Source organism: Rhododendron vialii, chromosome 4a, assembly GCF_030253575.1.
Source record: "Rhododendron vialii isolate Sample 1 chromosome 4a, ASM3025357v1".
In the NCBI taxonomy this organism is placed as follows: domain Eukaryota; kingdom Viridiplantae; phylum Streptophyta; class Magnoliopsida; order Ericales; family Ericaceae; genus Rhododendron; species Rhododendron vialii.
Window position 1 is genome coordinate 16,903,001 of NC_080560.1, and position 27,264 is coordinate 16,930,264.

General features: G+C 37.2%; 3 protein-coding genes across 13 annotated transcripts; all 3 read left to right on the plus strand.

Annotated features, from left to right (window-relative positions):
• Positions 1–476: 476 nt before the first annotated feature.
• On the plus strand, positions 477–4,692 carry LOC131322213 (uncharacterized). 2 transcript variants are annotated; one of them, XM_058353456.1, is made up of 5 exons: positions 477–697; positions 1,177–1,275; positions 1,447–1,549; positions 2,968–3,160; positions 4,436–4,692. In XM_058353456.1, the coding sequence occupies exons 2-5, from the start codon at positions 1,198–1,200 to the stop codon at positions 4,482–4,484; spliced, it is 423 nt and encodes a 140-aa protein (XP_058209439.1). In that variant the 5' UTR covers positions 477–697; positions 1,177–1,197; the 3' UTR covers positions 4,485–4,692. The 2 variants fall into 2 exon arrangements, with proteins under 2 accessions (XP_058209439.1, XP_058209438.1); XM_058353455.1 differs by lacking the exon at positions 477–697 and adding an exon at positions 1,030–1,054.
• A 2,754-nt stretch (positions 4,693–7,446) lies between these two features.
• On the plus strand, positions 7,447–10,179 carry LOC131322215 (early nodulin-20-like). 7 transcript variants are annotated; one of them, XR_009198750.1, is made up of 4 exons: positions 7,537–7,818; positions 7,921–8,018; positions 8,236–9,773; positions 9,851–10,179. XR_009198750.1 is itself a non-coding variant. In XM_058353458.1 (3 exons), exons 1-3 carry the CDS (start codon positions 7,552–7,554, stop codon positions 8,180–8,182), a joined length of 438 nt encoding a protein of 145 aa, XP_058209441.1. In that variant the 5' UTR covers positions 7,447–7,551; the 3' UTR covers positions 8,183–8,192. The 7 variants fall into 7 exon arrangements, 6 of the variants coding, with proteins under 6 accessions (XP_058209441.1, XP_058209445.1, XP_058209440.1 ...); XM_058353458.1 differs by lacking the exons at positions 8,236–9,773; positions 9,851–10,179 and adding an exon at positions 8,090–8,192 and having other exon boundaries at positions 7,447–7,818; positions 7,941–8,018; XM_058353462.1 differs by lacking the exon at positions 9,851–10,179 and having other exon boundaries at positions 7,533–7,818; positions 7,941–8,018; positions 8,221–8,470.
• A 1,617-nt stretch (positions 10,180–11,796) lies between these two features.
• LOC131322216 (uncharacterized) lies at positions 11,797–27,001 on the plus strand. 4 transcript variants are annotated; one of them, XM_058353466.1, is made up of 9 exons: positions 11,797–12,062; positions 12,770–13,010; positions 13,456–13,633; positions 15,694–15,873; positions 19,636–19,716; positions 19,803–19,966; positions 20,641–20,777; positions 24,358–24,473; positions 26,432–27,001. In XM_058353466.1, exons 2-9 carry the CDS (start codon positions 12,778–12,780, stop codon positions 26,678–26,680), a joined length of 1,338 nt encoding a protein of 445 aa, XP_058209449.1. In that variant the 5' UTR covers positions 11,797–12,062; positions 12,770–12,777; the 3' UTR covers positions 26,681–27,001. The 4 variants fall into 4 exon arrangements, with proteins under 4 accessions (XP_058209449.1, XP_058209450.1, XP_058209448.1 ...); XM_058353467.1 differs by having other exon boundaries at positions 11,827–12,062; positions 12,765–13,010; XM_058353465.1 differs by having other exon boundaries at positions 11,832–12,062; positions 12,765–13,010; positions 19,788–19,966.
• Positions 27,002–27,264: the final 263 nt, after the last annotated feature.

Consider the following 27,264-nt stretch of genomic DNA (forward strand, 5'->3'; position numbering starts at 1 on the left):
ACGCATTCACCTATCCAAAGTAACAGGATTATGAGAGAAATTGGGGCTTACACCGTATTTAGGGCATGCAATGTACCTCCTCCCAGGATTCACTTCACTGTTGGATGTTCTTACATGCGCATTCAACCCACAGTGGATTCATGGCTTTGGTCTTCTTCGATTTTCTTCTCAAGTGCCTCATTATGAATGGAGAATGAAAGAATAAGCTGTGTTTTGATTCAAATGTATATTAGGGCAAGAGGGGTATGAGAGAATTAGTGTTTTAATCCAAAAAAAGTGGCCCATTCAATTTTAGTGTTAAAAAGGCTAATGACAATTAGTAATTGGACCAAATTAAAATAAAATAAAAAATACAGAGGGTAAATCAAGCCAATTGCAATTACAAATACCAAGTTAACACAACCACTTAATTAATTGGATGGACCATTTCGGTTTTTTTCCCGGCAAAATAAGTGCAGTACTTGGGATTAAAAAGAACGGTTCAGAAGGAGATGAACCCGAAGGGGTTTTATTTGCCACGGCGGGTAATTGCACCCCTGACGACTTCCCTTCACCCGACGACTCTCGCCGCTCACAGCTCGCCGCTTGTCTGGATCTCTCTCTCTCTCCGAACTGTTTACGATTTCCCTTCACACCACTCTACTTGCAACCTAGAAGCCCATACTACAGAGGTGTTCAGGATACTACCTATTGATTGGTGAGTTTCATAAATTTCTTGATATCAACTTATTTTTTGATTCCAACTTATTTTTACTTAACCAATTGGAGTTAGCTCAGTTAGCCATGACTTTTGCATCTGTTAAAAGTCTGAATCTTTCCACGTGAGTGTTCTTTCCTTAGATGGGCTTTTCCTTTATTTCTTCTCTGTGATGACTTATTTCTTGTATTAGTTGAACTGTTGTGCTTGGTTATCTCGTTGACTTTCACAATGGATATAGTATCCGGGTTTGTACTTCGTGATTTGTACATGACGTAAATGATCTCTCCTGTAGATTAAAAAAAAACTTATTCGTACTTAATCTGGAACCAATTTTGACTGTCTTCCATGGTTTTGGTCTGAATACAATAGCGCTGGTTTTTGGGACCTATTGTAATTATTAATTAAAAACTGAATTCCCGTGTTATTAGTGGCAGGATTTATGCTAATCTACATTATTTTGACTCATTCAATTGCAGAATAAATTTCTTGCAAGGGCCATGGCCAAGGAAGATCTTCTGCGTGATTGCCTGATTGAAGATGTTCGCTGGCTTTGTTCCCTATCTGAATCCGAGATTGTAAGAATAAAACTTTCCTTTATCTGAATTCTTCAATTATTTTCAATGTACTTCCTTTTAGAGAATAGAAGGACTTACTTGGGTAATGAAATGGGAAAACATCTCTGCACTCACTGCCAGTTGGTTTTGGGTATGTAAAGTTTTCACATCATGCATCGTTCCAATTGTCAGGACTTGTTGATTAGCTTAAAAGAGATGGTGGTTCGACGGGCGAAAATAATTGGTCATGATTCTCTAGCAAAGAAATTTGATTTGAAGATGCTTCGAGCACTTGGTATGTATATTCAACTGTGCTCATACACCATTCTTTTGTGGAAGGACAGGAGTGTATAGTCTCCCTTGTTCCTAAAGCTGGTAGATATTTGTATACTTTTCATACTATATTGTGATCAAGTCTATAGTTTCTGATGTTCTTTACCCATTACGCCTTTCTTCACTAATTATATTTTCTGAAATAATCTTCATAGGTAGGACATTATGCCACAGTTATGAAAATTGCCGTTCTAACTTGTTTATTGAAGCTTTTTTTGTTTTATCGTGTTCTATGTTATGATTCATGAGCATGAATTATCTGACCATGCTTGTTTGTCTCTGGAAGTGGTGTGAAGTTTTGTATGGCTCAGTTAGTACTAAAGTTCTTTTTCATTTTGATTTTTAACTTTTTAATCCCACCTCCCCTGCGGTTAGTTGTCGCCTGTTGATATGTATTGACAAAGATACTGTTTCACATTAACTACGTTGATTTCTTGAAGTTATTTCATAAACTGTTAGTATTTCATAAACTGGTATTCTGTGGTTCAGAATATTTGCAACAATTAGGAATTTAGAGCTCTCGCCATCATGGGCGACTGACGCGCCCTGCTCCGGCGTAAAGTATAATTTCTCTTTTATGAACTCTCATGTTATGTCTCTACCCACTTAGATTTCACTTCAAAAATGTCCTGGGAATACTATGAAATGATTTTAGTAATGTGTGATGCTTAGTTGCTAGGTACTCCTATTGGGGTAACGACTTTACCCCGGAACCTTGCTCATGTGCTCCCAAGTCAATATGTCCTTAGGATCTCGCTCCCAAGTCAGGATATCCTAGGAAGAAAGATGCACAACTGGATTAGTTGTCTACACGGCCATGCATTTCCAAGCTGTATACGGAAACTGTATGGAATTTAATGTGCCACTGTATTGTTTGTTCTAGATAACATATGGGCTTAAAAAAGCACCTCTTTAAGTCATTCAACTGTTACCGCATGATGATGAATGGAGATTGCTGTAAGTGAAAAATAGGAACAAATTAGGATCTTAAAGTTGCTCTAGTCGTACTTTAGGCATGAAACCAGATAACATTGAAGTTAGAAGAGCTGATAAGCAAAAGAGGTTAGTGCTAGTTGATCACCCGAAAATATGAATAAGCTGCAGTGCTCTTGGCAAGTTCCCTCTGTCCATGATGTACTTCTGTCGACAAATTCATAAGTAAATGAGCAAGGAATTTCTTAGTGATGGTTTTGTTGACCCTGCGCTTCTTACTTGGACAGCTTTAGGTAGTAATTGGCATTTGCTTCTGCCAAATATGAAGAGATTAGGATTCGAATTCTCCTGTAGCTTTTATGGCCATCTACTTATTATTGTCTGCTACACTTATGACTCATTCAAACTTATTTTGCATTTTATTGTTTAAAATCTTACCTATGACAGGTTTCATTCTGATGGAGCATCTAAAAGGACAACTTAAGGACGTCTCAGTCATTCCAGGCTTGGCTGAATCTTCCAGTTTTTTAGATGGATGCAATTTCCTAAATTCTAAACTCAGTGACACTTTCAGCACTATGGACATTGAAGAGTTGAGGGCTTATGTTGGCACAGATCAAAGAAAGAGACTAGCAGAAATGTAAGTTACTATAAAATTTGACGGGTTAGAACTAAAGTACTGGCAAGGTTTGACATGTGTTTGGTGTAACAGTCTTGCTGAGTTTTCTGAAAAGCTTTTTGGATTTAGTAGATGAGTTAGTTACAAAAGTAGCAACATACGTGAGAGCACCTTCCATAAAGAAAAGGATCGTACATGTGAGGGAGGAAGCACATCTGCTTCTAGCGGGTCTGCGTATGTGTGTGGACATTAGCAAGCCGAATTGTAATTCCCAATATATATCTCTGATGCTTTTGTTTTCATGAGATGAACTAGCTAACATCGTTGCACCACACATTAGACCACTTTTCATCAAAAAAGAGAAAAGTTATGAGTTAGGAAGCATATACGCTCCTTGCGGGTTTGTGTATCCATGTCCGTATCATCATGGACACAAGAGGACACCTATCTGGTGCATCTACTTGTGCGTCCCATATTTTCAAGACTGTTAAAGAATTTCTCACATGGAACAGTAACAACAGTTTACCTGCGGCTCATTAGCATTTGTATTGAAAATATGGGGAATGTTGTGTCATCACTGTTCAATTTCTGATTTCGTTGGGAAACCACGTTTTCCTTGACTGAGTGGTGGAAAAAAGTCGCAATGTGTACGTTGCTGGTAAAACCAGCAAGGCTGTTGCTTTGAACTTAGTTCCTCTATCGCTTTTTTTCTGTCCCACTACCCCGTCTTGGGAACTCTTGATTGTCTATTTTGAGAATACACGGAACTTGGTCTTATGCTTTCGGTATATTACCCTTTTCAAGGTGTTCGGTTACCGAGGTCTGAACACTTTGATGTTTGTGCGTTTTAAAATAATCAGATTTCCTTTTCAAAAAGCATTAGTCATTTCCCATATGGTTAAAAGAAAATGGGGAGTAGGGATTAGGGAGTATAATTGGTTCTTTGTTGAGTTTCTTGTTATTGCTATTTTCTGTCATTTGAGAAATGCCAGGTTGTACGTTTTCCATAGTGTCTATTTTCCTTCGTACTTCTGTCATTTGAGACAAAATTCAGAAATGCATATTTAGAGAGGTTTCTATTTACTTTGCTTAAATTGGATATTGGGATATTATTGATTGGCAAACAGTTGTTTGTGAGTAAGCAAATTTGGACTCTTTTTTTTTTTTTTTTATAAGTACGATTTTTTTTTTGGGACTTTTGTTCTAAAGTTAGCTATAACTAGTTCCATAATTTTCTGTTCTTCATCATGGTAAGAATAAGTACTGATTTGAGGTTTATTTACTTATTTTTGTTAGATTTGGCGAGGATGGAGCTCATGATCAGAAGAAGAAATCTTATGTTTAAAGATCATTATGAGGTCTGCATCTCTTTGGGCTTATATTTGCACTTAGGCGGAGCTGCTACTGTCTTCAATTTTTTTTTGGAGAGATGGTCTGTTGCCGCATTCTGATGATTTTTATTTTCATGCCTTCTCTATTTATTTCCATCTCTGCTATTGCCTCAAAAAATTTTGTACATTTTCATAAAAATGAAATGGACTCTTCATCGTTAACTTCTCCTAGTTTTCGATTACAAAGGAGATCGTGCCTGATTCTGCACTCGGATCACCCATCCATATTTTGTCAAAAAACCTTACTTTGGATCACAATTGTTTGCAAAAAGTTTGAATTATGCACGATGTGTTACAGGGTTTGGAACTGTCGTCAGATGTCGATGAATGCTTTCATTTCTTCTCAGGATTCATTAAACTGTACTCCGTACTATTTAGGAAGTTCTACTGCAGCTACTGCCACTTGGGTTTGCCTTTCGATTTTTTAGTATCCAACGAGATAACCCTGGCCCCGGTGAAACATTTAGCAGCTCTTCCCTTTTCTATGCCACTGCCATAGAAGTATGTTAGGATGTTGTAACAACGGAAATGAAGAGAAGGATTGAGAGGTTGCTGATACAACTAAATGATTCAATCGTTTCTTCTGTGCGATACAGCTTCACAAAATAGGCTTTATATGAAGAGGTTTTTTCTCATATTACGTACTTGTAGTTTTTTCATTCAACCAAAAGAAATGTTTTCATATTACACACTTGAACTTCATAAATGCAAGAGATGGATACGAACTTAGCATATTTTGGAGCAAAATCCTACTGTTTTTTTTCCCTGCGTATCCATTTGCTAGTGTGACTGTGCAATGTGATATCAGATATCACGGGTGGAAGGTGATGTGACATCGCTGTTGCATAGAAGTTTTTTTTGGTAGCGACAAACATATTGACATTATTACTTATCAAAAAAAAAAAAAAACATATTCACATCAAATAGGTTTGTTGCTCCAAGAATTGATTACCATACATGGATTTGCCTCTCTAGAAGTAAAATCTTGCATCCATCCATGGGGCGGAGGTTGGGAATAATTTTTCGTAAGTGTTTTTTTTTTAATGTTTCCTGTAAGCAATTGTATTGTATTAAACAATGAAGTTTTTGGATATACTTTTTGGAAAGTGTTCTCTGATGAGGACTATTCATCAAGAATTTTCGCATGGTCAATTTTTATGGGGATCTAAACAATGTCGCTTCCAAAATAATGGTGTTTATGCTAAACGATGGCTTTACAAGAAAATGAAATTCTATAGAAAGGGCTACGGCAAATCAGCTGTCATTTCTTGATTTCCACTTTGGCATTTCTTGGATTTTGTTTTTAGTTCATTTTCTCATTTTCACTGCTACAATCTATACTATATATTAAACAAAAGTGTCTATTAGTGAGAAGGCTCACGACAAGTGACGACATTTGATTGGGTGCAAAAATAATAAATGTTAAATAAATAATTTCTATTAGGTTAGTGTAAATAAATTCTCCAACAAAAAGAAAAAGAAAAAAGGTAATGCGAGAAAAATCCTAAATTGGCCCATTCCAAATTTGAATTTGATCAAAAATTCCGTGATCAATGTTCATGGAAACGATTTCCAATTTTTCCATATCCTTTTTTGTAGAGCTACTGATTTTAGTAGGAATAATAGTATGTAAAATTCTAAAATCAGCCTAATGGGCTGACAATAGTGAGTGTGTGAATGTGTATTAAATGGTATAAAAAGAACACAGAAATATGTGTTTTCCTTGTCTTCTAGTGTGCTTATCGTCAGCCCAATGGGATGACAATAGCAAGACCGTATTATTTTTCTAATCATTTTATTCTAAATGGTTATAATTAATTTTTTGGCTTTAGGGCTTTCATATGAGAGCCCTAAGAGAGTTTGTATAACTAAATGAAGAATATGAACTAAAATATGAGAGCTCTATAATCAAAAATTAATTGTGACTTTTTAAGATAAAATAATCAAAAAATAAGACCTTTATGCTAGATTTCTGATCATGCAGGTAGCTTTATGCTAGATTTCTGATCAAAAACGATTTTAAATTGATTACATTATTCAAATCATGTGTAGATATTATTTTTAAATTTTCAATACATTTGAACCGGTGTGAAGGTATTATTTTTCTAATCATTTTTATTCTAAATGGTTATAATTAATTTTTTGACTTTAGGGCTTTCATAAGAGAGCCCTAAGAGAGTTTGTATAACTAAATGAAGAGTATGTACTTAAACATAAGAGCTCTATAGTCAAAAATTAATTATGACTTTTTAGGATAAAATAATCAAAAAATAAGACCTTTTCAAACGGATTCAAAAATTTAGCACTTAGTATTTGTAGACTCTTATTTTTATGATCATTTTATTTTATAGGGTCATAATTAATATTTGTCTCTAGACTCTTATATATATTCTACATTTGGTTCTACGACTATCTTAAGGTTCTCACATGAGAGCCCTATAGTCAAAAATTAATTATGATTTTCTAAGATAAAATGATCAAAAAAATAAAATATGCATACCGGTTCAAACTAATTGAGAGTTAGAGTATTTAATTTTTTAACCATATTTTTTTATTTTTGGGGGGCCATTACGGGTCTTGGATCGAGTTAATTTTTTTATGAATCCTCAAAAAAATATTAAGAATAATTAGCATTTATGGGGACTCAAAATGAGCCCCACAAAATCATCAATACACCACTTCATTTATTGGCCATAAAACATCCCTAAGGATCGTCCTTCTCGCTCCCTTACATCAAAGGAGCGGAAGTTTTGTCGGTCAGAGTATCATTTTTTGGCAAAAATAATGAACTTAGCAAAATCAAAAAATATGCAATATATGAATCTATAGATATCGATAATATCTTTTGCATGATTAAAAAAATATTTTCGTAAATACATTATTTTTAAACTTCAAAATTGAAAATAAGTTCTTGTTTTTTAGTATTTTGTTAAGAAAGGAAAGTGGCTTTTCAAAAAAAAAAATGGAAAGTATAACGGGTCCGGATAAACGGCTCTTAAATATCAGCAGTTGGATCAATGGATGGTCAAGGAGCTGAAACTTGAACTATGCGCGGGATCAACATCCAAGGAAGGCCAGAGGCGCTCCGCTCCTCTCTCTCCTCTCTCTCCGGTTTCCATGGCTCCAGTCCAGTACCCTTCATCTTCCCCCAACCCTCCACGCCCTCGAAGCCGACCACGACGACGGCTGCCTCGCCGCCCAAAACCCCACCGACGTGTCCTCCCTCAGCCCAGAACCCCACCGACGTCTCCTCCCTCTGCCCCTCCCAACTCGAAGACTTCATCAAAGGTACACTACTACTCCCTCCACTCCCCCAATTTCCCCTTAATTCACAAAAAAAAAACCCTAATTCCCCCTTTTTGTTTCCCTTCTTTCACTCAAAAAATACAGGCGTCTCGTTCCACCTTTAGGACAAAGAGCTCTTCCGCATCGAAGAGCAAGACGTGTTCAACTGCGCCTACTTGGAGGACGAAATTTGGAATCGCCAGGTTCGGCTCTTCTCTCTCTCTGTTTTTTTGTTTTTTGATCGGCTTCTCTCTCTTTCACTTACTGTTTATAGAGGATAGGTAGTTTTCGGTTCAAATTCGATAAAGGTTTCTACGGAATCGAGAGGTTTGGTGGAGTCTTTGTTAGAATCGAAATTTTGGGGTGAAATTAGGGTTTTGATGGTTGGTTTCCGTCGCTGATTAGATGACTTATACTCAGGAGGACTAAATTCGGAATGCTGAGCCTTGAGCGGCGCAACAAGGCGGCGGGGAAGGGTATTGATTTCTCAGAAGAAGAGGAATGATGGGTATTACAACGTACCCATAAGGAGCTTCGATCAGATACACGGCGGCGTAGGCAACTTCGGCCTCGTGGGTTCTTGTCATGAGGGAGTGTCATATTTCGACTGTAAAGAAAGCCCAGGAAAGTCTTGTTGACAAACCCATATCTCTCTCTCTCTCTCTCTCTCTCTCTCTCTCTATATATATATATATATATATATATATAATGTGTGTGTGTTGATTGAGTTTGTGGATCTGATTTCTAGGACTTTTTAGGTTTGATTTATGCATAATTTTTAAGTGTAGTGTTCTCTGTACAATTTTGAAGACCGTGGGTGTCACAATGCTTGCTGCACCGCATGTGTAACTAGGCCCTGGCGTTCGCAGCGTAAAGTTCTTGGGGAGTCTCTCTTCTCCTTTTTTGATTATGTAGGAGACCCTATGGGCCTCTAGTCTTGGTTAGATATCGGTTGTGCCCCCTCTAGTGCTTTTTGTTCTTCATGTTTAGGTATCAAAGATTGTGGCTGCAATATAGCTAACGTAAGATTGTGTAACAGGCTAACAGCACAAGTTGAACTGTTGAAGATCTTTTTCTTAGGGTGTTCCTTTCTACTTATTTCTTTATATTTTTTCCTTGTGTGCATAGATAATTAATTTACTTGAATATAGGTTCACCATTCATTTGAATAGGAAAGGCAAGAAGTAGATAACTTGAATGAATACCAGTTGGTTACCAACCTAAGATTTGATGTTTTCTTTGATTTGTCATCTTAGCGTATGAGATTGGAAAGTGATTGTAACTTGTAAAGGTCTTGATTCTTGAACTTGTTGCAAATGCGATCACCATAATGCCACATAGGCAAATATGTTGAATATTTTTTTTTTGAAAGGCAAAAATTTCTTAATCTTTGAAATTGTTACAAAGATTAAAGGAACAAGGACTTGAACGTCACAATATTCATAAACTAAGAAGTAAGAACAATCCTGTGCCCAAAAGTCCGAGACCCAAATCCGAGATTGGCAAGAAGCCAGCCGGAAATACCCATTGGGACAAGCCCACTCCTATAGGGTCAAGCCTAGAACCAAAAAGAAAAACCATGACCCTACAGACAGCAACCCATCCGCTAATCCTTCCGATCAACCGCAGCCACTACACCACCACTGCACCGGAAACTCCTCCAACAAGATATTGGATATTGGATATTGGATATTGTTGATTGTATTTTATAGCACATTCCTAGATGGGAGTCGTTTCTGATGAGAGTTTGATTGACTTTTCTGATACTTTCAGGGAGAAGGCATGACCAGCATTGAGCCAACAGTTGGAGCGATAAATGATATTTGTGGTAGTGGGTTGGTACTGTTGGCTCTGGACTGTAGGAAGATACCATCTTATTTCATACCAGCCCTTGGACCTGCGCCGAAGTGGTGCTCTTACCTTGAAAACTTGACATTTTATATGGTATCCTTTAAGTGGTATGTCTTAGGACCATTCCCGTTGTATTATTATTACACTTGTAGTTTTATATTTGTGTTAGTTTTCCCCCCTGCAGGAAGAGATGGAAGAGGGTGCTCAAACAACTATTTATGATGATTTCAAATTCTTAATCAAAGAAGATCTCGAGAGGTTGAATTTGACAAATTTAATTGGCCCCAATCTTCTAAGAGCTTATATGCATGGGTTCTTCATTAATTACCGGTTGTATAAGAAGGCGATGACTCTGATTATTTGTGTAATTTTATTTTGTGATTTAATGTTGCATCTTATGAGAAATATCAAGCATGTTGATGATAAAGCTTTTCCGTTTGAAATTTGTAGTTTATTGTTGGAAAAATAAAAAAGAGGGTCAGATGACTCAGAACAGTTTGGTGATCGGGAAAATGGGGAGAAAAACGGATATATTTGTTAGTCTTACAGATATACAATTATTGGATTTTAATTGGCATTTTCTTGTTACAATTGTTGAACTAACTCTCTAACCTCTCTATCTATGTGAAAAGGGGTTATTGAGCCATCTCCATGTTCTTCCAAATAGAAAGCAGCCATTAACAATCCTCAATGATGTTAGTGGTAACATCAAGCCTGGCAGGTGAGAGAGAATGAAAATTCACTTCTTAAGCGCGAAAGACTTGCCGGACCAAGCGCTCATCCAGTGTTGTTACCCTCCAATCTGGTTCAGTTTGGATTTTTATGGCCCTCTATTAGACTCACAAGATAATGATCGCTATCATTCATTTTGTAGAATTTTGCGGGGCAGTATATATACACGAAAAAACAACTTGATTGAACAATGAACAAATTTTATTCATGTGAGGAATAATGATATGAGAAAATATGATTTGAACCTTATACCCCTCATTTTTTCTTGCAGAAATCTAAGGGAATTGATATTCACACTTTTTTTTTTTAATTTTATATCCACTCTTTTTTTTTTTTTTTGGTCTTTTAGCAAAAAAAAATACACATACTTTTAACACTAAAAAATAAAAAACGAAGTGTGGATATCAAAATAGGAAGTGTGAATATCAATTCTCAAATCTAAATATATTTTGTTTTTTTATAACTATTGATGTTCGATCAAAGCTATTTTTTCATACGTATATTCTACTCGATAAGCTCTGCAAAATAGTCGATGTCAACGATTACTGTGAGCCAAGTAAGAGTCCAACAAACAGATGAGAGTTCGGTCCGAGAGAGGCCCTCTCCATAATTAGGGATGGCAACGGGGCGGATCGGAGTCGGATATTGCAATATCCGAATCCGAACCCTCCACCCGCCCTCCGAATCCGCCCCGAACTCCGAACGGATTATATTTTTGTCCTCCATCCCCGATCCAAACGGGGAACGGATATCCGAATCCGAATTTGGAAAAAAAAAAAAAACAAATTAGAACTCGATAAAAAAAAAACTCAGATTGAAAAAAAATAAAAAAAAATAAAAGAAACATGGAGAGGGAGTCTCGCTGCCGCGTTCCTGAGGGGAGATTGTCGCATCTCTCCGTTGCCGGAGAGTTTTTTTTTTAGAGAGGGGGAGGCGGGTTGGGGAGGAGAGAGAGAAGGGGGAGAAGTCATGGGCGAGGAGGGTTGTGTGAAGTGAAGTCAATTGGGTAGGAGACTGACTATTGACTAACCAAAAAATAAGAGGTATTTATATAGTCGGATATTCGGAGGTGGATCGGATATCGGATTCGGGGCGGATCGGATCGGGGACGGATCGGATCGGAGGCAGACTTACCTCCAAATCCGATCCGATCTCCGAATTTTTTTTGAAAAATAAATCCGAATCCGCCCCGATATCCGAAAAATCTCCGAAAAATCCGATCCGTTCGGGACGGATAACGGATCGGATACGGACGGATCGGCCGAGATGGCCATCCCTATCAATAATCTATTTGGTACTTGTGGAAGTGAAGCGAAAAAAGGGAAAATAATTACTAAGAGAGAAAGTAGAGGAAAATTTGGAGGGAAAATAGGAAAAAAAGTACTGTATTCATTTTCCTTCTCTTTTCATAGGGATCCTTGTATTCATTTTCCTTCTCTTTTCATAGGGATCCGAACAAGGGAGGAGGAAAATAATTTTCCCTTCCAAATAAACAAAGCATATATCTCTCTCACCCTTTCTTCCCTGCCCTTTCTTTAGAACTGCTCTTCATTTATCCAACCAAGCCCCATTTCGCAAAAATCTGGAACCTCTCTCTCTCTCTCTCCGATATTGGAAGCTAGACCTTGAACGGGACGCAAATTGCAAACGATCTCGTTTCACTGGTCAGCCACCACTCCTTCTCCTTCTTTTTATGATGGATTCTTTCGATATATTTTGGGTTTCAAATTTGAGGCTTTCGTGAGGGGTTATGTATTTTCTCACTCAAATATCACTGCAATCCACTTATTTGTGCCAAAAAGCTGAATTTTTTAAGCAATAAGTAAAGAACCCGCTCCAATTTAACCGCAAGACCGTGACATTACATAAACTATAAACTCGTCAAACTACAGATATGTACGTGTATGCGATTATGTGCAAACCCAGTGTTTGATGTTATCGCTGCGTTCTTAAAACTGAGTGTGATTGTGAGAATAAGTAGGTTTGGAGACGTTGTGGAGACCCACTACTGATTTTGTTCAGTCTTGATTGAGGTGAATATGGAGGTGGTTGTGGTGGCTTAGGGTTCTTTGGCCACAGACTAAAATGATAAGCAAGCCGGTAGACAGGGTTAGGGTTTGTTTTTTTGGTATAAAAAGGAAGATGCAAGGATAATAGGTAGAACTCTAGAAGGGTAAAATGTTCAACTCATACTTTGCGTCAAGAGTCGTTACCCGATAGTTTTCATGAGGGAGGGTGGTGTAACTTCTGCGCGCACACATGTATTTTGATTTTGATTATCCTCTCGTATAGTACTTCCATTTTTCACGAAGTAATGCCTATTTGAGGCTGTGGAGAGTTGTTCATTTACTTTATTTTCTTTTCAGTGCAGTTGGTTCAATGCTGGCAGCTAAAACTTCACATAAACTGTCAAGTTTAAGGTCTTTCTTGCCCCATACAGTTGTTCCGATATCATCAAGTTCGGAGGCATTGGTTTCTGCTCCGTTGTTGAGAACCGGTGATGATATACCTTGGAAGCCTACCTTTGGTGCATTTTTAGGCAAAGTGAATGAAATAGAAACTGAAAATGTAGTGCCTGAACGGGAGAGCCATTGCCCATTTCACCGAATGGGGTAAGTAATGAACTTTGGCTCTTTGATAAAGCTTGCCCAACTGTTTTCTGGGCACTTTTGTGGGAATTCAAATGTTTTAGTGTTTTCTTCTTCCAGCTTTAGTACCATCAGATATGTTTCTGAGATAATTGCGGACATGCCAAGCTTTCTTCCTTCCGTAGCTCATAGATATGGATTCTTGTTATTGCATCAGAACATAATCTCTACTTAACACAAAGGATGGGTTGTCCATCCTACCAAATGTGTGACTTATGTTTCGTTTTTCAGTCATTCTTTGGTTATCCGTTTCTTATAATCGTACGCATCAGATGATTCCAGTGTGAATGCTAATGCAGAATTTACAAAATGACTACTGACTTTCTTTTTGCAGTTAGTTCATGATGGCCACTTGTTTTTCTGTTTGATTTCTTAAATAGAGAAGGAACAATTACTTCTTATTTTGCAGTGATAAGAATTCAAGACAGGCATCAGTATGGGAAGGACAAATAAGGAGTCTTCCCAGGGAACATTTCTCAAATCAAGCACTTGGAGTGGTTGGAACTTGCCCTTATCCTTCATTTACTACAATTCCCCATTTCAACTCTCAATATTATGACCATCAAATGACAGGGGTAACAAATAAGGTTTGTATACCTGAGGAATGACTTTTCTTCTACTACAGTTTAACCCTTGCATAGATAAGGCTCTCTAGCAAGTCAATTTCTAGCAGAATATGCTTTTACATGTTTTATTTTTATTTTTTTGATACATAAATAATTATATTAGCAAAAAGGCATAAAGGGAATGCCGCCCGTATACAAAAAGAGGCCACAAACAAAAAGGCCCTATACATTTTAGAGTGAAAAAGCTCACAACAATCTTTAGATTGGTCAAGAGAAAGATTACATTCTCTCTTGTCCCAACCATACAAGCTATTCATCAAAAAACTTTTGATACTAAACAAAGGCTTTTTGATTCCTTCAAAAACTCTCGATTTTCTTTCGTGCCAAATTACCCACATCAAACAAAGAGGAATCATAGCCCAAATTCGCTTTCTTCTCTTTCTCACTCTTGCACCTCTCCTAAGCAATTAAGAATTCCATAACATTCCTAGACATGACCCACTGAATTCCAAACCACGAGGAAACCAAACTCCATAGCTCCCAAGCCACCGGGCAGTGAATAAGGAGGTGATCTACCATCTTCGTGTCTCTTTTGCACATACGACACCAATTCACGATGATTCTCTGCCTTCTAAGGCTTTTACATGTTTTATACGACATGTCTCAAATTAGACTCCTCAGGAAAAGAGGAAAAAAATAATCTTATTGGTACAAATGTGAATGGGACACCAACATTCTATCCTTCCCATTCACAAACCCTTCAATTATATGTACTTCTGTTCCCCTGTCCATCTATCTTTCCCTTCCCTAGACATTAACCACCAGTGTAAATCAAAAGTGATACAATAAGTAACCAAACTAATGGGCCCGTTGTCAAATAACTTGGCGACGCTAAACAAACCATCCTCGACAATTCCCAACACCATTAATGGCGACAATGGTTAAAATTTGTGGCCTCTTGACTTATCTCCATCATTAAAAGATGCCTTCCTAACTTCTATATCCTCAAAAGTCTTTCCAACCATTGAGACCACTTTCTCCGAACCCTTTAACCCAGTTTGGCATCCGATGTGTGTAGGGTGCTTGATCCAAACACCCTATTTTCGTGTATATATGTATATATCCCTAAAGGATGACATTGAAAAAAATTGGAAAGTTGAAGTGTTTTTATGCCGAAATTGAAAGGTGAAGTACCAAAATGAATTTTTGGTCAAAGTTGAGGGGATATAAAAGAAATTTTCTCTAAAAACATATTTCGTTTACCATTTGGTCCTCTCTATCTACTTTCCTCTCACAACCAATCTCAAGTTTTTGTAGGAACTATATTTTCCTAGCAACCTTGTGGAACAACTAAAAATATGACCTCCCATCTTCAATTACCTTAGTAGTTTCGCCTTCTGGCTCTGAGAAGTTCCTTCCCTAAAGACAGCCTTCTCCAATTTCATCTGTACTCCCAACCGCCCCTAACAGAGAGAATAATTGAGCTATTTGAGCTCACCATCACCTCAATATTATGTGGTTCTTCAATTCTTTTTGGCAATTCCTTCTTCACCTCTTCTAAGTACCCAAACGCCTTTGCTACAAATTATTTTCTATTTTGTTTCTTGGTAATGTGACTTCCATTGAAAGAGCAAACCTTTAGAGAATTAAGGGGAGCCATACCTTCCAGATACAAACTTTACAATGAACAGACAGTACAGGAAAAAAGACAATCTAAGAAATACAGTGAACTAGGAAACCAAAGTTATTTGCTTCAACCATTATAAGTTTCTTAATGAATTTGAAAGCCCCCCAACCCTTGGTTCCATTACATTTTACAAAATTGTCAAAATACACAATGATCAAGCCACATATTATCATATCTTCCAAGGGGTAGGAGTCAGGACTTATCAAATATGACAAGTCGCTAAAAACCTCAGGGCGATGACCAAAATCTATTCTAGGCAGTATTTCACACGTAAAGCTGGATATCAAAAGGACCACGTTCTTTGAAGGTGGACGATAAAATGAATTGTTATTTATTTTTGTATGATATATAGTTATATACAACGAGCTGATCTAATCTCAAATATGATTTGCAGTTTCTGAGTTCCATACCAAGATATGTGAAGATAGTGGAAGTTGGTCCAAGGGATGGATTGCAAAATGAGAAGGAGATTGTACCTACTGCAGTAAAGGTTAAGTTGATAGAGATGCTAGTCTCTTCGGGGTTGCCTGTTGTTGAGGCTACTAGTTTCGTCTCTCCAAAATGGGTACCACAGGTAAATTGTGCTCAGTTGCATCAGATGATTGATATGCTAGTGGTAGTATATGTGCTTAACCACGTGTTTCTACCTTGATTTTGTGGTTCCCATTTAGCCTTCTAAAACAGTAAAACGTATCGATTTACAAGCAGATCAAAATAATACCACCAAAACGAGTTTTGATTCTCGCTGACTCCTTAATATTAATTACCATTATAGATGCATATTATTGGGCTCTTTCATTAAATGTTTCTCTTGTTAGCATAGAATAATAGATACAAAGGATATGTTTTTGTTATAAGCTATATTGAAACTGTGAGAGACATATGGTTCCCTCTATTGATCTAAAATTAGACAAGTGCAATGAAACACAAGGCACTGCCTGCAAAGGTTTTTAATTGAAAGAGTGAAAAAGATTAAACTGAGATTCGAAGATTGAAAAATGTGGTCATGTTTAGATTTGAACTGGTGTTGACTTTATCAATTGTGAGTTGTGATTATGAGAATAAAAAATAAGTGGGGATAGTCAACCAGTGAGATAATCTGACGTGTTTCGACCTCTTGGCAAGAACTCATTTTATTTTATTTTATAATTTTTATCATGCTGGGGCATCTGTGTTGATTGTCAAAGAGAAAATTTGACTAGATCAAAATGAGAAATGTTTTCTTCCAAGTTTCACTGAACTTATATGTAGCTGCTTCTTTGTACAGTTTTAAGACTTCTTACTTTGTACTTTGAGATAAAAAAGACAAAACAAAAAAAATTGTACTTTCCTTCCAAGAAGTATGTAGATACTGTTGATATGGCACTCCAGCATGGCAACTTTTATAAAATTAGAATGTGAACATGATGATAATATGGAAAAATACATTCATTTATATGGGAATAAGAAAAATTAGTGTTTTACTATTATGTAGTTGCTGATGTTGTGAATGTTGAAAAGAAGTGAGTTGGAAAATTCCAATTCTCTTTTTTAAAATTCCCAAGTACTGACGGACAGTTTTTTTGTTGCAAAAAGTTTAGAGTTTCAAAAACTATACACCCAATGGATATGCAATTCATTGTTTTTGAGAAATACAATACAAACTTACCCTTCGTTTGAAACCCGGACTATAAAGGTGGGATTAGGGCTCTAGGGAACATCTTTTGCAAGGCCACTTAGCCGTAGGCGCAGAGGTCTCTAGACTGGTTGGGCCAAGCTATTGTTCTGGAGAAGCCATATGAGACAAGTCCATATTGATATGGCCCGTAGCCTTGTTCCATACGAGATGATAAAGAGATAAATGTCAGGAAGGGACTTAGGGTAACATTATTACACGCTCTTAGGTAGAATTCAACTCCAAAAAGCTAGCTGTTGAAATGAGGGTACCCTCTGTGTTATATAGTTCGCATTACTTAGGCTAACAATGATTAAAGAAACCGATTTGTAAAATTTTGCGTTCATGTTGGATATTATACTAATTAGCATTCTCAACGACTTTCATAATTTTAGTCTAGCAAATAACTACACTTTAAAGACATTGAGCTTATAACATAGCTAGAGGATTTATTTTTAATACTGGAGAAAAATGAGAAAATATGGTTTTTAACAAGCTGCAAAAAAGAATAAGTATTCTAATCATCAAAACATGAACAAATTTTGCATTGGTATACAGTTTCTCCTAACTTAACACTATAAAGTTATGTTCTTGTTTTCCCAAGAAAAAGGTGAAGGTAAAACTTAAAAGGATTTTCATATTCGTTGAACGCAACAATTGTTGTACCTATCGAATTGTGAATCGTATTGTTCATCACCAACTCTGTTTAAATCCTGATTCACCTATAGATTCGTATTGTTTTGCATGAATCGTGTATCAAATTTTGAATCGTGCGATACTTAGCTCTGATACCACCTTAACGGGTTCAATCCCAAAAGTTAGCTATTGAGGTCAGAGTGCCCTCGCAATTGTATACTTCACTCAGTGTGCCTGTGGGATGGGAGTGATTCTTTTCATAGCTAATAAACTTGTATAGATTGATTTATTTGATACGCAGCGATGCTTCAATGTTACACTCAAGGAAGTAAAATTGGAAAAGATTTAAGGAACTCATCATATAACAAAATGCCTGATACCGCCTAAATATTTACAGATGATCACCCTAAATTACCAGGATTTGGACATAAAATCAAACGTCTTGGGGACTTCAAAGTAAGATTGGTAATTATTTTTTGATTGACTTCTAAATTCAATTATTTAGCTAGACACTTCAAAAAAAAATTATTTATCTTGAAGAGGGAGAAACGGGTGGATTTTAGGTTATTCTTTTCGAAAGCTAATTTGGAGTTTAGGTGCTTTTGAGTTTTGATATTCACTCAAATCTGCACCCCTTCTCAGGTTAAAATCATACACACTTCTTTCGAGTTTCTAACTTTTTTACAATTCATTATCCGTATGTTATTACTTTGCTCATATAATCATAGGCAAAGGTTTAGAAGTCATGTATTTCATTAAGGGAGATTTTCCAAAGGAAAAATACCCAAATCTTCAACTATCATGCTTTCAGAATATTGCCTCCTTGACTTATTCTAGCTTTTTTCCTTGGATTGTGATTTTGGCACTCCAAAAATTGATGGAGGGGCGCCAAAACTGAATTGTGTTGATATACAAAACGACGTCGTTTTGGAGCCCCTTCATCAATTTTTGGAGTGCTAAAATCATTTTCCTTTTTCCTTTTTTAAATTGCTAAATGGGTCTATATCTTTTTTTTTCTTTTTTTTTTCTACCTTTCCTATTTCTAGAAAACTGAAGGGAGAGGAGAAGAGAAGGAATTGTGAGGGAATTCCAAGTGGAGTTTTAGGATTTTTAAAAGGGAAAAAGAGGGAGAAAAATTGCTCCTATGTAGAGATTACGTTCGTACCTAGGTGATGTAGAACTTCGTTTCACAAACACTTGGCCTGCGAGGTCAACCCAACGCTTGGGTGTGATATCCAACCTAAAACCTATTGAGCATGGATGCATAGAATTTTTCACTTTTCAAAATGTCAAAACCATCAACATCAATCGGATGACCACAGAGTCATTCACTAAGGGTAACCTCATAAGACATGAAGCCTAGATTTTCTCTAAAGCATGTTTGCCTCAGTTATAACGCAATTGCATTTTCTGTTAGTTTGCAGTCTATATCCTTTTTTGCCTAGTTTGTCTGGTAGTGCGCTGTGCTCCTATCGCTTGGTTAGTTCCTTGACGAAAAGGCTTCATTGGATTAGTGTTTTGTCAATGAATGCAACCTCCGATATTCTCTTTGCTATACTTTAGTGCAGTCTGTGGGTGTGTTTCCCTAGGTTATATCGGTGCTTTATTCTTGATAGGAAAATGAAGTTTGATAAAAGTTGAAGGCTCAACACCTATGATGCACCGACACCGGGACACGGGAATTCTAAAAAAATGGGGCACGTCACGTGTATATTTATTTATTTAAATAATTATAGTTTGACACCCAGAAATTTTTAAAAAAATTACAATTTGGCCCCAAAAATTTTTAAAAAAAATTACAGTTTGGCCCCCAAATTTTTAAAAAATTACTGTTTGGCTCCTCAAAAATTACAGTTTGGCCCCTGCTGTGTCTCCATCAGTGTCCCCAGCCGTGCCCCCCTAAAAAATTTATATTAAATTATGGGACACGCCACGTGGCGTGTCCCATACGTGTCCCTATGTCTGACACTGCGATACTTCGACCTCTAGAGGTGTCGGTGCTTCATAGCTCAACACACTTAAGAAATTTCGTCATCAAAATTGCAGCTAGCAGATGCAAAGGATGTTATTGAAGCAATTCAGGGTCTTGAGGGAGCTAGGTTTCCTGTTCTAACTCCTAATCTTAAAGTGAGTTGCTTTTTCATGTGAATCCTCTTGCAAAGAAATATGATATTTTTTGGAAGGCATATTTGTTTTAGTGTTATTTTATTCAGGGTTTTGAGGCAGCTGTTGCAGCTGGAGTTAAGGAAGTGGCCATCTTTGCTGCAGCCTCAGAGTCCTTTTCAAAGTCAAACATAAACTGTAGCATTGAAGATAGTCTTGCTCGATATCATGATGTTACTCTTTCTGCTAAAAACCTCTCAATACCTGTCCGTGGGTATGTCTTGTAACTCGTTGTTAGCTTCTCACCTTTCCTTGGGATTTATAAAACATGATTTAAGTTTGCAATTTTCTGTTCTAGTGATGTTTTGTTCTAAAGTTTTGCAGTAGGACTTGAAAAGACATCATTACTCAAAAGAATTAGGCACTGAAATTCCAATGAGGTCCCCCCAAGTTTGATGCTGCATTTTCCAAATATTTGGCATAAGTAAAAGAAAAGCTTCAAAATCCTTATACCACGAGTCCTAATTGGCGCAATTGTTCTCATTCGAATGTAGAAATCTTATATTTCCTGCATGTCTGCCTTTTGTTTATCTCACTGCCTGCCTTTTGTTTGCTATATAAGTTGCTAAAAGTGTAGATTTGCCTCTGTTGTACGGTGATATCCATTTTGTTAAATGTTAAGTAAAGAGTATTGATCTGTAAGGAATTAATTTCTTATTTGATATTGATTGATATTTGGGACTAGTATTGGGACTAGAAAATAAGGAAATTTCTTATTTGATATTGATCACCATGTTTCTTCATGACACACAAACACATTCATACCTTGTCTTTCAGTTTCGAAGCAAAATGGTGTGTGATATTTCTCTTTTATATACTATGTCCAAATAGTGTTAGCCTGATTTTATCTCCAAAACATGTATATGAAATTGATATCTGATTTTTTAGGTATATATCATGTGTTGTTGGGTGCCCAGTTGAAGGAGCAGTAGCCCCATCAAAAGTAGCATATGTAGCTAAAGAGCTCTTTGAAATGGGATGCTATGAAATTTCTCTCGGTGATACGATAGGGGTTGGTACTCCAGGTAATACTAAAGGAGCTTTAAATTTCAAGGTTTTTCATTAATTTTCTACTTTTCGGAGATGCTGAAAATCTCTGAGGACATGCATCTGAATTAGAGATTGTTGCCAACAACATTGGATTCCAGCTCTGGTTCAACCAGTTGACCTGTGAATCAATCACTGAAATTGGTAAATGTCTGGTCCATGCGTGCAATTGCTTCCTGATCACTCAACTTTGTCTTGCATGATGTGACGACTTGATTAAAGTAGATTTGAAACAAATTGCATTTATGTGTATTTTCTTTTTCACCCTCGGGTTGAGTGAGACCATTGGGTTAACTTTATCGTGCATATAAACAGATGTCCTTTTCATGTGATATTTCGTACTCTTTCGTCAATTACTTTGTCTTTCCATCTCTCATTATACAGCTCAAAGCTCAATGTACTAGAGTAGTAGTAGATTAAAAACCATGGGTGTAGGAATGAGAAAGTTCTTGATCTTTCACGGATCTGAAATCGTATGCACATGGGGGAAATGGAGGAGTGTAATTCAACTTTTTTTTTTCCCTGGAAGAAGCAATCTGAAAAAACACTAGTTGCTAGGGTCTGAAAGATGAGGGAAAGAGCAGTAAAGACTTATTTTGTTCATAAAGGAAAATTATTCACATTGCTCACTCCAATGGATTGGCAACCGGTACTCTTGTAGTCTTGTTTAGCACGGTAGAGAGTTATTGGATTATGAACAGGCACATTCAATGCAGAAGATCTATAATTGATTCCATTACCAAAAAAATAATCTATAATTGATTCAAGGGAAATTCAAAACAGCATGGACACAAATACAGATACGCATATTCTCAATTGATGGTGAGTCGGTGACACAGATATGGCGGGGAATATGGCCAAAAAAAAACTACCTCCGTCCCAAATTTCTTGTCCATTTTTCGGTATGCTTGTCATTTGTAAATTGCTTCTATTTTCAATCTATAATGATTTTTAAGATTTTGAAAACGTTGTTTAATAGAAATAAGTAAGATTTATCAAATAAGATCCACATTGCATGTAATAATATATTACATGTTTAAAAATATAAATAACTTTTTGAGATGCCCAGAATTGTGAAAAAGTGGACAAGAAATTTGGGAAAGACGGAGTATATATTTTTGTATATTTTAAAATAGTGATCAGAATTCTATTCTGGATTTGCAAACCACCGAACTATTGGAAACCAACACTCACTGAGCACAAAAATGAATGTTTGCACTACTTCCACATAATTAGAGGTGATCCTTTAAAAGCACAAACCACGAGCTTAACTGACAAGTTTGTGATAAATTTTAACCCTTGATGTCCCAGGCATGTCCTATATTATATATTACTGTAATTTGTAAATAATTGGAACTTGGCATGTCCAATATGTATCCCCATGTGTCCCCAACGTGTCCACTGTGGATATGGCATCCACTTAAGTGTGCCGCTGCTTCATAAGAGGGAATTGATAAAAAATTCAAGATCGGTTTTAATGAGGACGGACACAACATTTTCTTGAACTGGGTAGTGAATTGGATACAACTCTTCATGTTTGTTCTTGCATTTCAATAATCTTAATCCCCAAATCGCATATACCCTGTCATGAATTGCATGCAAATAGACACCAAAACAAGAATTAGGAAATTAGATCCCTAGGCACCAATGAGATACAGTCTAGCTCAATCTAACCAACTTTTGAAATCTGACCCTCCAAAATCACAACTCATGGAACAATCCAAGAAATGTGGTTTTTTTTTTTAAGTACGAAACTACGAATTTACCTTGGAGGTGATGCTAGGAGCAGGGCTGGCCCAAGGTATTTGGATGCCCAAGGCTTGTTCTAAGAATGGTGCCCTACACACTTATTTTAATAAGGACCACCTCATTTTAATAAAATGCGGACCTCCCTTTTCCTATCGAATTTTGATGATCCGAGCTGCTTAATGTGTTCAGAACGTGATTTTAAGGGTACCCGCTAGAAATCAGCAAAAAAAAGATCGGGAAGGGCTTCATCCGAACAGTTTTTGTTTGTTTTTTATCGAACGGTTCAAATAAAAACTGCTCAAATCAAGCCCTTCCTGGATGTTTTTTTTTGCCAATTTCTCACGGGTACCCTTAAAATCACGTTCTGAACACATTAAGCGGCTCGGATCATTGAAATTCGATCGGAAAATAGAAAAAATGAGGAGGTCCGCATTTTAACTAAAATGACCCCATCATGGGAGACTGACTGTATGTATGTGTGTGTGTGTGTGTGTGTGTGTGTGTGTATTTCAAAATTTGGAATTTCTCTTCAAAACAATTTTAATTTTAATTCCGATACTTGCTGCCCACGTGTTGCTTTCACGTGCAACCACTCTGTGAGCAAGTGGAACATGTGGAGTAGAGGGCTTTATAGATGAGCACTTTGCCAATTGAGCCTTTGCTCTGTCGATGTGGGACAAACAAATTGCAAATAAAGCCTCCCACCTATAGTCCCGCATCACTAGTTGAAGGAAACAATGAAGGCAAAGAATATTTTATAAGTAGAAAATCCTACTGCCTCTGTGCCTATGCTCAAGAGACTAGACCTTGCTTCTGAAAATTGTACTAGGTCTTTCCTAAAAAGAGTCCTACCCAACCCAAATACTAAAAACAATTGGGGTGCCCCAAAAATTGGGCATCTTGGGGATGCCCAAGGCCCAGGCCTTGAGGGCCTTGTGCCTGGGCCAGCAGTGTGTGTATGTGTGTGTGTATATATATATTTCAAAATTTGAAATTTCCCTTCAAAACAATTTTAATTTTAATTCCGATACTTGTTGCCCACGTGTTGCTTTAACGTGCAACCACTCTGTGAGTGAGTGGAACAAGTAGAGTAGAGGGCTTTATAGATGAGCACTTTGCCAATTGAGCCTTTGCTCTGTCGATGTGGAACAAAGAAGTTGCAAAATAAAACCTACTACCTATAGTCCCACATCGCTAGTTGAAGGAAACAATGAAGGCAAAGAATCTTTTATAAGTAGAAAATCCTACTGCCTCTGTGCCAATGCTCAAGAGACTGGACCTTGCTTCTGAAAATTGGATTGGGCCTTTCCTAAAAAGAGTCCCACCCAACCCAAATACTAAAAAACATTGGGGTGCCCCAAAAATTGGGCATCTTGGGGATGCCCAAGGCCCAGGCCTTGTGCCTGGGCTGGTAGTGGCTAGGAGCAATGTTTTCAAAGGCGATTCTGGGACTTGCCTCAAGGCAAGGTACAACAAAAGTGCCTTTGGGTGTTGATTTTTGGGCGAAGAACCACAAAAGTGTCCGCCCAACGCCCCAACTGTTGGAGGCATACAGAGGCGTATATTTTTCATGCCTTTTTCTCCCAGATGACAGGCGAACGCCCGAGAAGAGTCGGTTCTTTTCTTTTTGTAAGTAAAGTGTCTATTCATTTAAAGTTGTCGGACAAAGACGCCGGGTTTTCACGTAAAAAATTTCTCTTTGCTGAATAGTTTAGTTTGACTTCAAAGAATAGTAAATATTGGTTTCTCTTTTTCAATGTAACTTATTTCTAGTTTTATTTCCTGCCCCTAACCCTTCTTTTCGCTCAGGTACTGTCATTCCGATGATTAAATCTGTTATCGACGTTGTACCTGTAGAGAAGCTCGCTGTTCATTTCCATGACACGTATGGGCAAGCTCTTTCTAATATTCTTGCATCACTCCAAGTAAGCCATCTCTTCATGTTAATTAATACATATCATTTGAAATCGGCTGTCAGATTAGTAACTCTACTGTCCTAGTGGTTCAGCACCAAAGTTACTGTTTATAACGCTTGTCCATCCACACATGTTGTGAAAACAATTGAATCTCATCTTTCAACAAATTTGCTATTGGTTCTCTGGTCAGGATAATTTTAATCTACTCTAGTGACAACCAATAGAAATTGAAACCCAATATTGATATAGTAATTTCCTTCAGCATTCATCAATTAGTCTGGCTTCCCGTGGAGGTTTTCTCACCCAATCTAGACATCTTTAGCAAAATTATTAAAGAGGGTGGTAAGTGTTTCTATGTTTTTCATTTGCCATGTTTAGATCAGTGGGAAGTCAAATACATGATATCAGAAAATAAGGTAAGTGGTTATAAATATGACTATATGAGAGAAAAAAAACGTCCAAGAGGCAAAAGCAGTGATAATGTTATATCTTATCTGATATAGCTGCTAGACTAACTTTGGCCCTTGAACAATGGACTGTTATGAAGAAACTCCTAATTGGCCATCAAACATATATTTGTTACAAGTAAAGACAGAATGCATCAATAAAATAGTAGCAAACAAAATGTTAGAGGCAGCCAATCTCTGGAGTAGTTGCATCTTTTTGGGAGAGACCCAAGTTTTGCCATGTAACCTTTTCTTATCTCAAAGTATGGGGAGGTGTCTTTGTCAGTGAATCGCTGGAACTAGTCTTCTTTGTTCAAAGGGATCTTCAATCATCATTTAACTACCACCATTAGCTCTTACAAACTGGCTGGGCTTGACACGAGTAGAAAGTGGTTTTATTATTGGGCCACCAGATAAGAAAAATAACCTATCAACAGTTTCTCCTACTGTGGTGCTAATCCAGTCCTATTCGTGAAGTCATTTTAGCATTTTGTTGATCCTCTTTTAGAACTTGGCAGAGCTCACTGTCTAGTGGAAGATAGTGCCCCTAAATTGCACTAAATTTGTTTCTTTTGTGTGTTATTGAGGAACATTAACTGATACGTAAAACCTATGTTACATGGACTTTTGTAAGTGGTTGAAGTACCAGTTATCAGACATTTGACACTCAAGTAATGTTATGAGATTAATGTCTACCATGTTTAGTTGGACTAACCTGGACTAAGCTAGCAAGCACCATGAGCTATGCATAGAGCTCCAGTATTATGCATAAAATGCCTTGAGACACTTCGTAAAAACTGTTCACACTATCAAGTAAAAGAAACATGTTAAGGTATAGGAATATTTTGGCATGTTCTGATATCTTTATTAAGGAAATTAAATGAATCCAGACACTTGGACATATACCTGCATCCAACACCTGTACCAGGGTCCAGGACGATGTCACTTTAGATAAAAGAATATGATTGCACTTGTTCTTTTCAAATGAAATAGCAGTTCATCATCTGGGTTTCTGATTTCGTTTATACTGAGCTAGCTAAAAGATGATGCAAGTTAGACACTTTATTGATTGACATGTTTTGCTTTACTATATTCATTTGTTTGGAGGCAATATCCCACTTTCTATCATGTTTATCTCATATCAGGTGGAGGGACATTGTAGTTTATAAAACACTATTCGTTATTCTTCTAGAGCAAAATAGCTCTCCTTTACTTATTGCAAATGCTAAAAGTTTCTTGGTACATTCAGAATAGGGAAAATGATGCCCAAGACGTGTTTTGATGATTAATACCTGTCAAAGACATGCTGAAAACATTTGTTAATGCTGAAAATGTCCTTGGCGGGTATTAATTATCAAAACACGTCATTGGCCATCATTTTCCCTTCAGAATATTACAGTTTGGTTTGTATTTCGCTACATTACTTCTGCTCAAACTTTCAAACACATTTCTTTTTCTCAATCCTCGAGCCTTATGTGCATCTTTTTTTTTTCTGAACACTTTTAACGGATTTTTCCCCAGATGGGGATCAGCACTGTGGATTCATCTGTCTCTGGTCTTGGAGGTTGCCCGTATGCAAAAGGTGCTTCTGGGAATGTTGCCACAGAGGATGTTGTATACATGCTAAACGGACTCGGAGTTGAGACCAATGTGGATCTCCAAAAGGTAATTTTGGCAGGGGATTTCATCTGCAAACATTTAGGCCGGTCCTCCGGTTCGAAGACTGCTGTTGCCTTTTGCAGAACCACAGCTCATGTTTCCAAGTTATAATGAGCTACACAGGAGACAAATTCAGTCACGGCTGGATTGTTGCATTGCTTATTGCCTTAGAAATAAGCTTGTTTGGTAGTTGCTTAATTGCTTATTGAAGAACTCCAACCACCAGAATAAACAGACTGGTGGCCAAACAAGAAAGTTGAGAGTTGAGCTAGTAGTATATCATTATCTGGAACTAAACAATAAAGTTTATAGAGAGGGACAAAACAATGTACTGCATGCTCAGAGGTGCTTAGTGGATGAGAACTAGTGAAGTTTTATTTTTATCAATGACAATGGAGTGTAAAATCCTATCTCTCATCTTTAAAAATCAAATACTGTCTTAATTTACTTGGTAAACTGCAATTAAACAAATCAACTTTAGAGAAAGAGTGATTATTCAGTGCCCCTGGGGCATGGTAGGTGGGTGCCCCGACTCTCTCCTCACTCTTTGTGGTGGACTTCTGTCAAATGTATGGTAAGAATGGAGTTTGGGACATTCACCTCTTATGTTGCAGGTGCATCGAATAATGTTTCGTTAAAGTGGGATGAGAACCGAACATTTAGTGGGACCTGTCATAATCAGTCATTATGCCTAA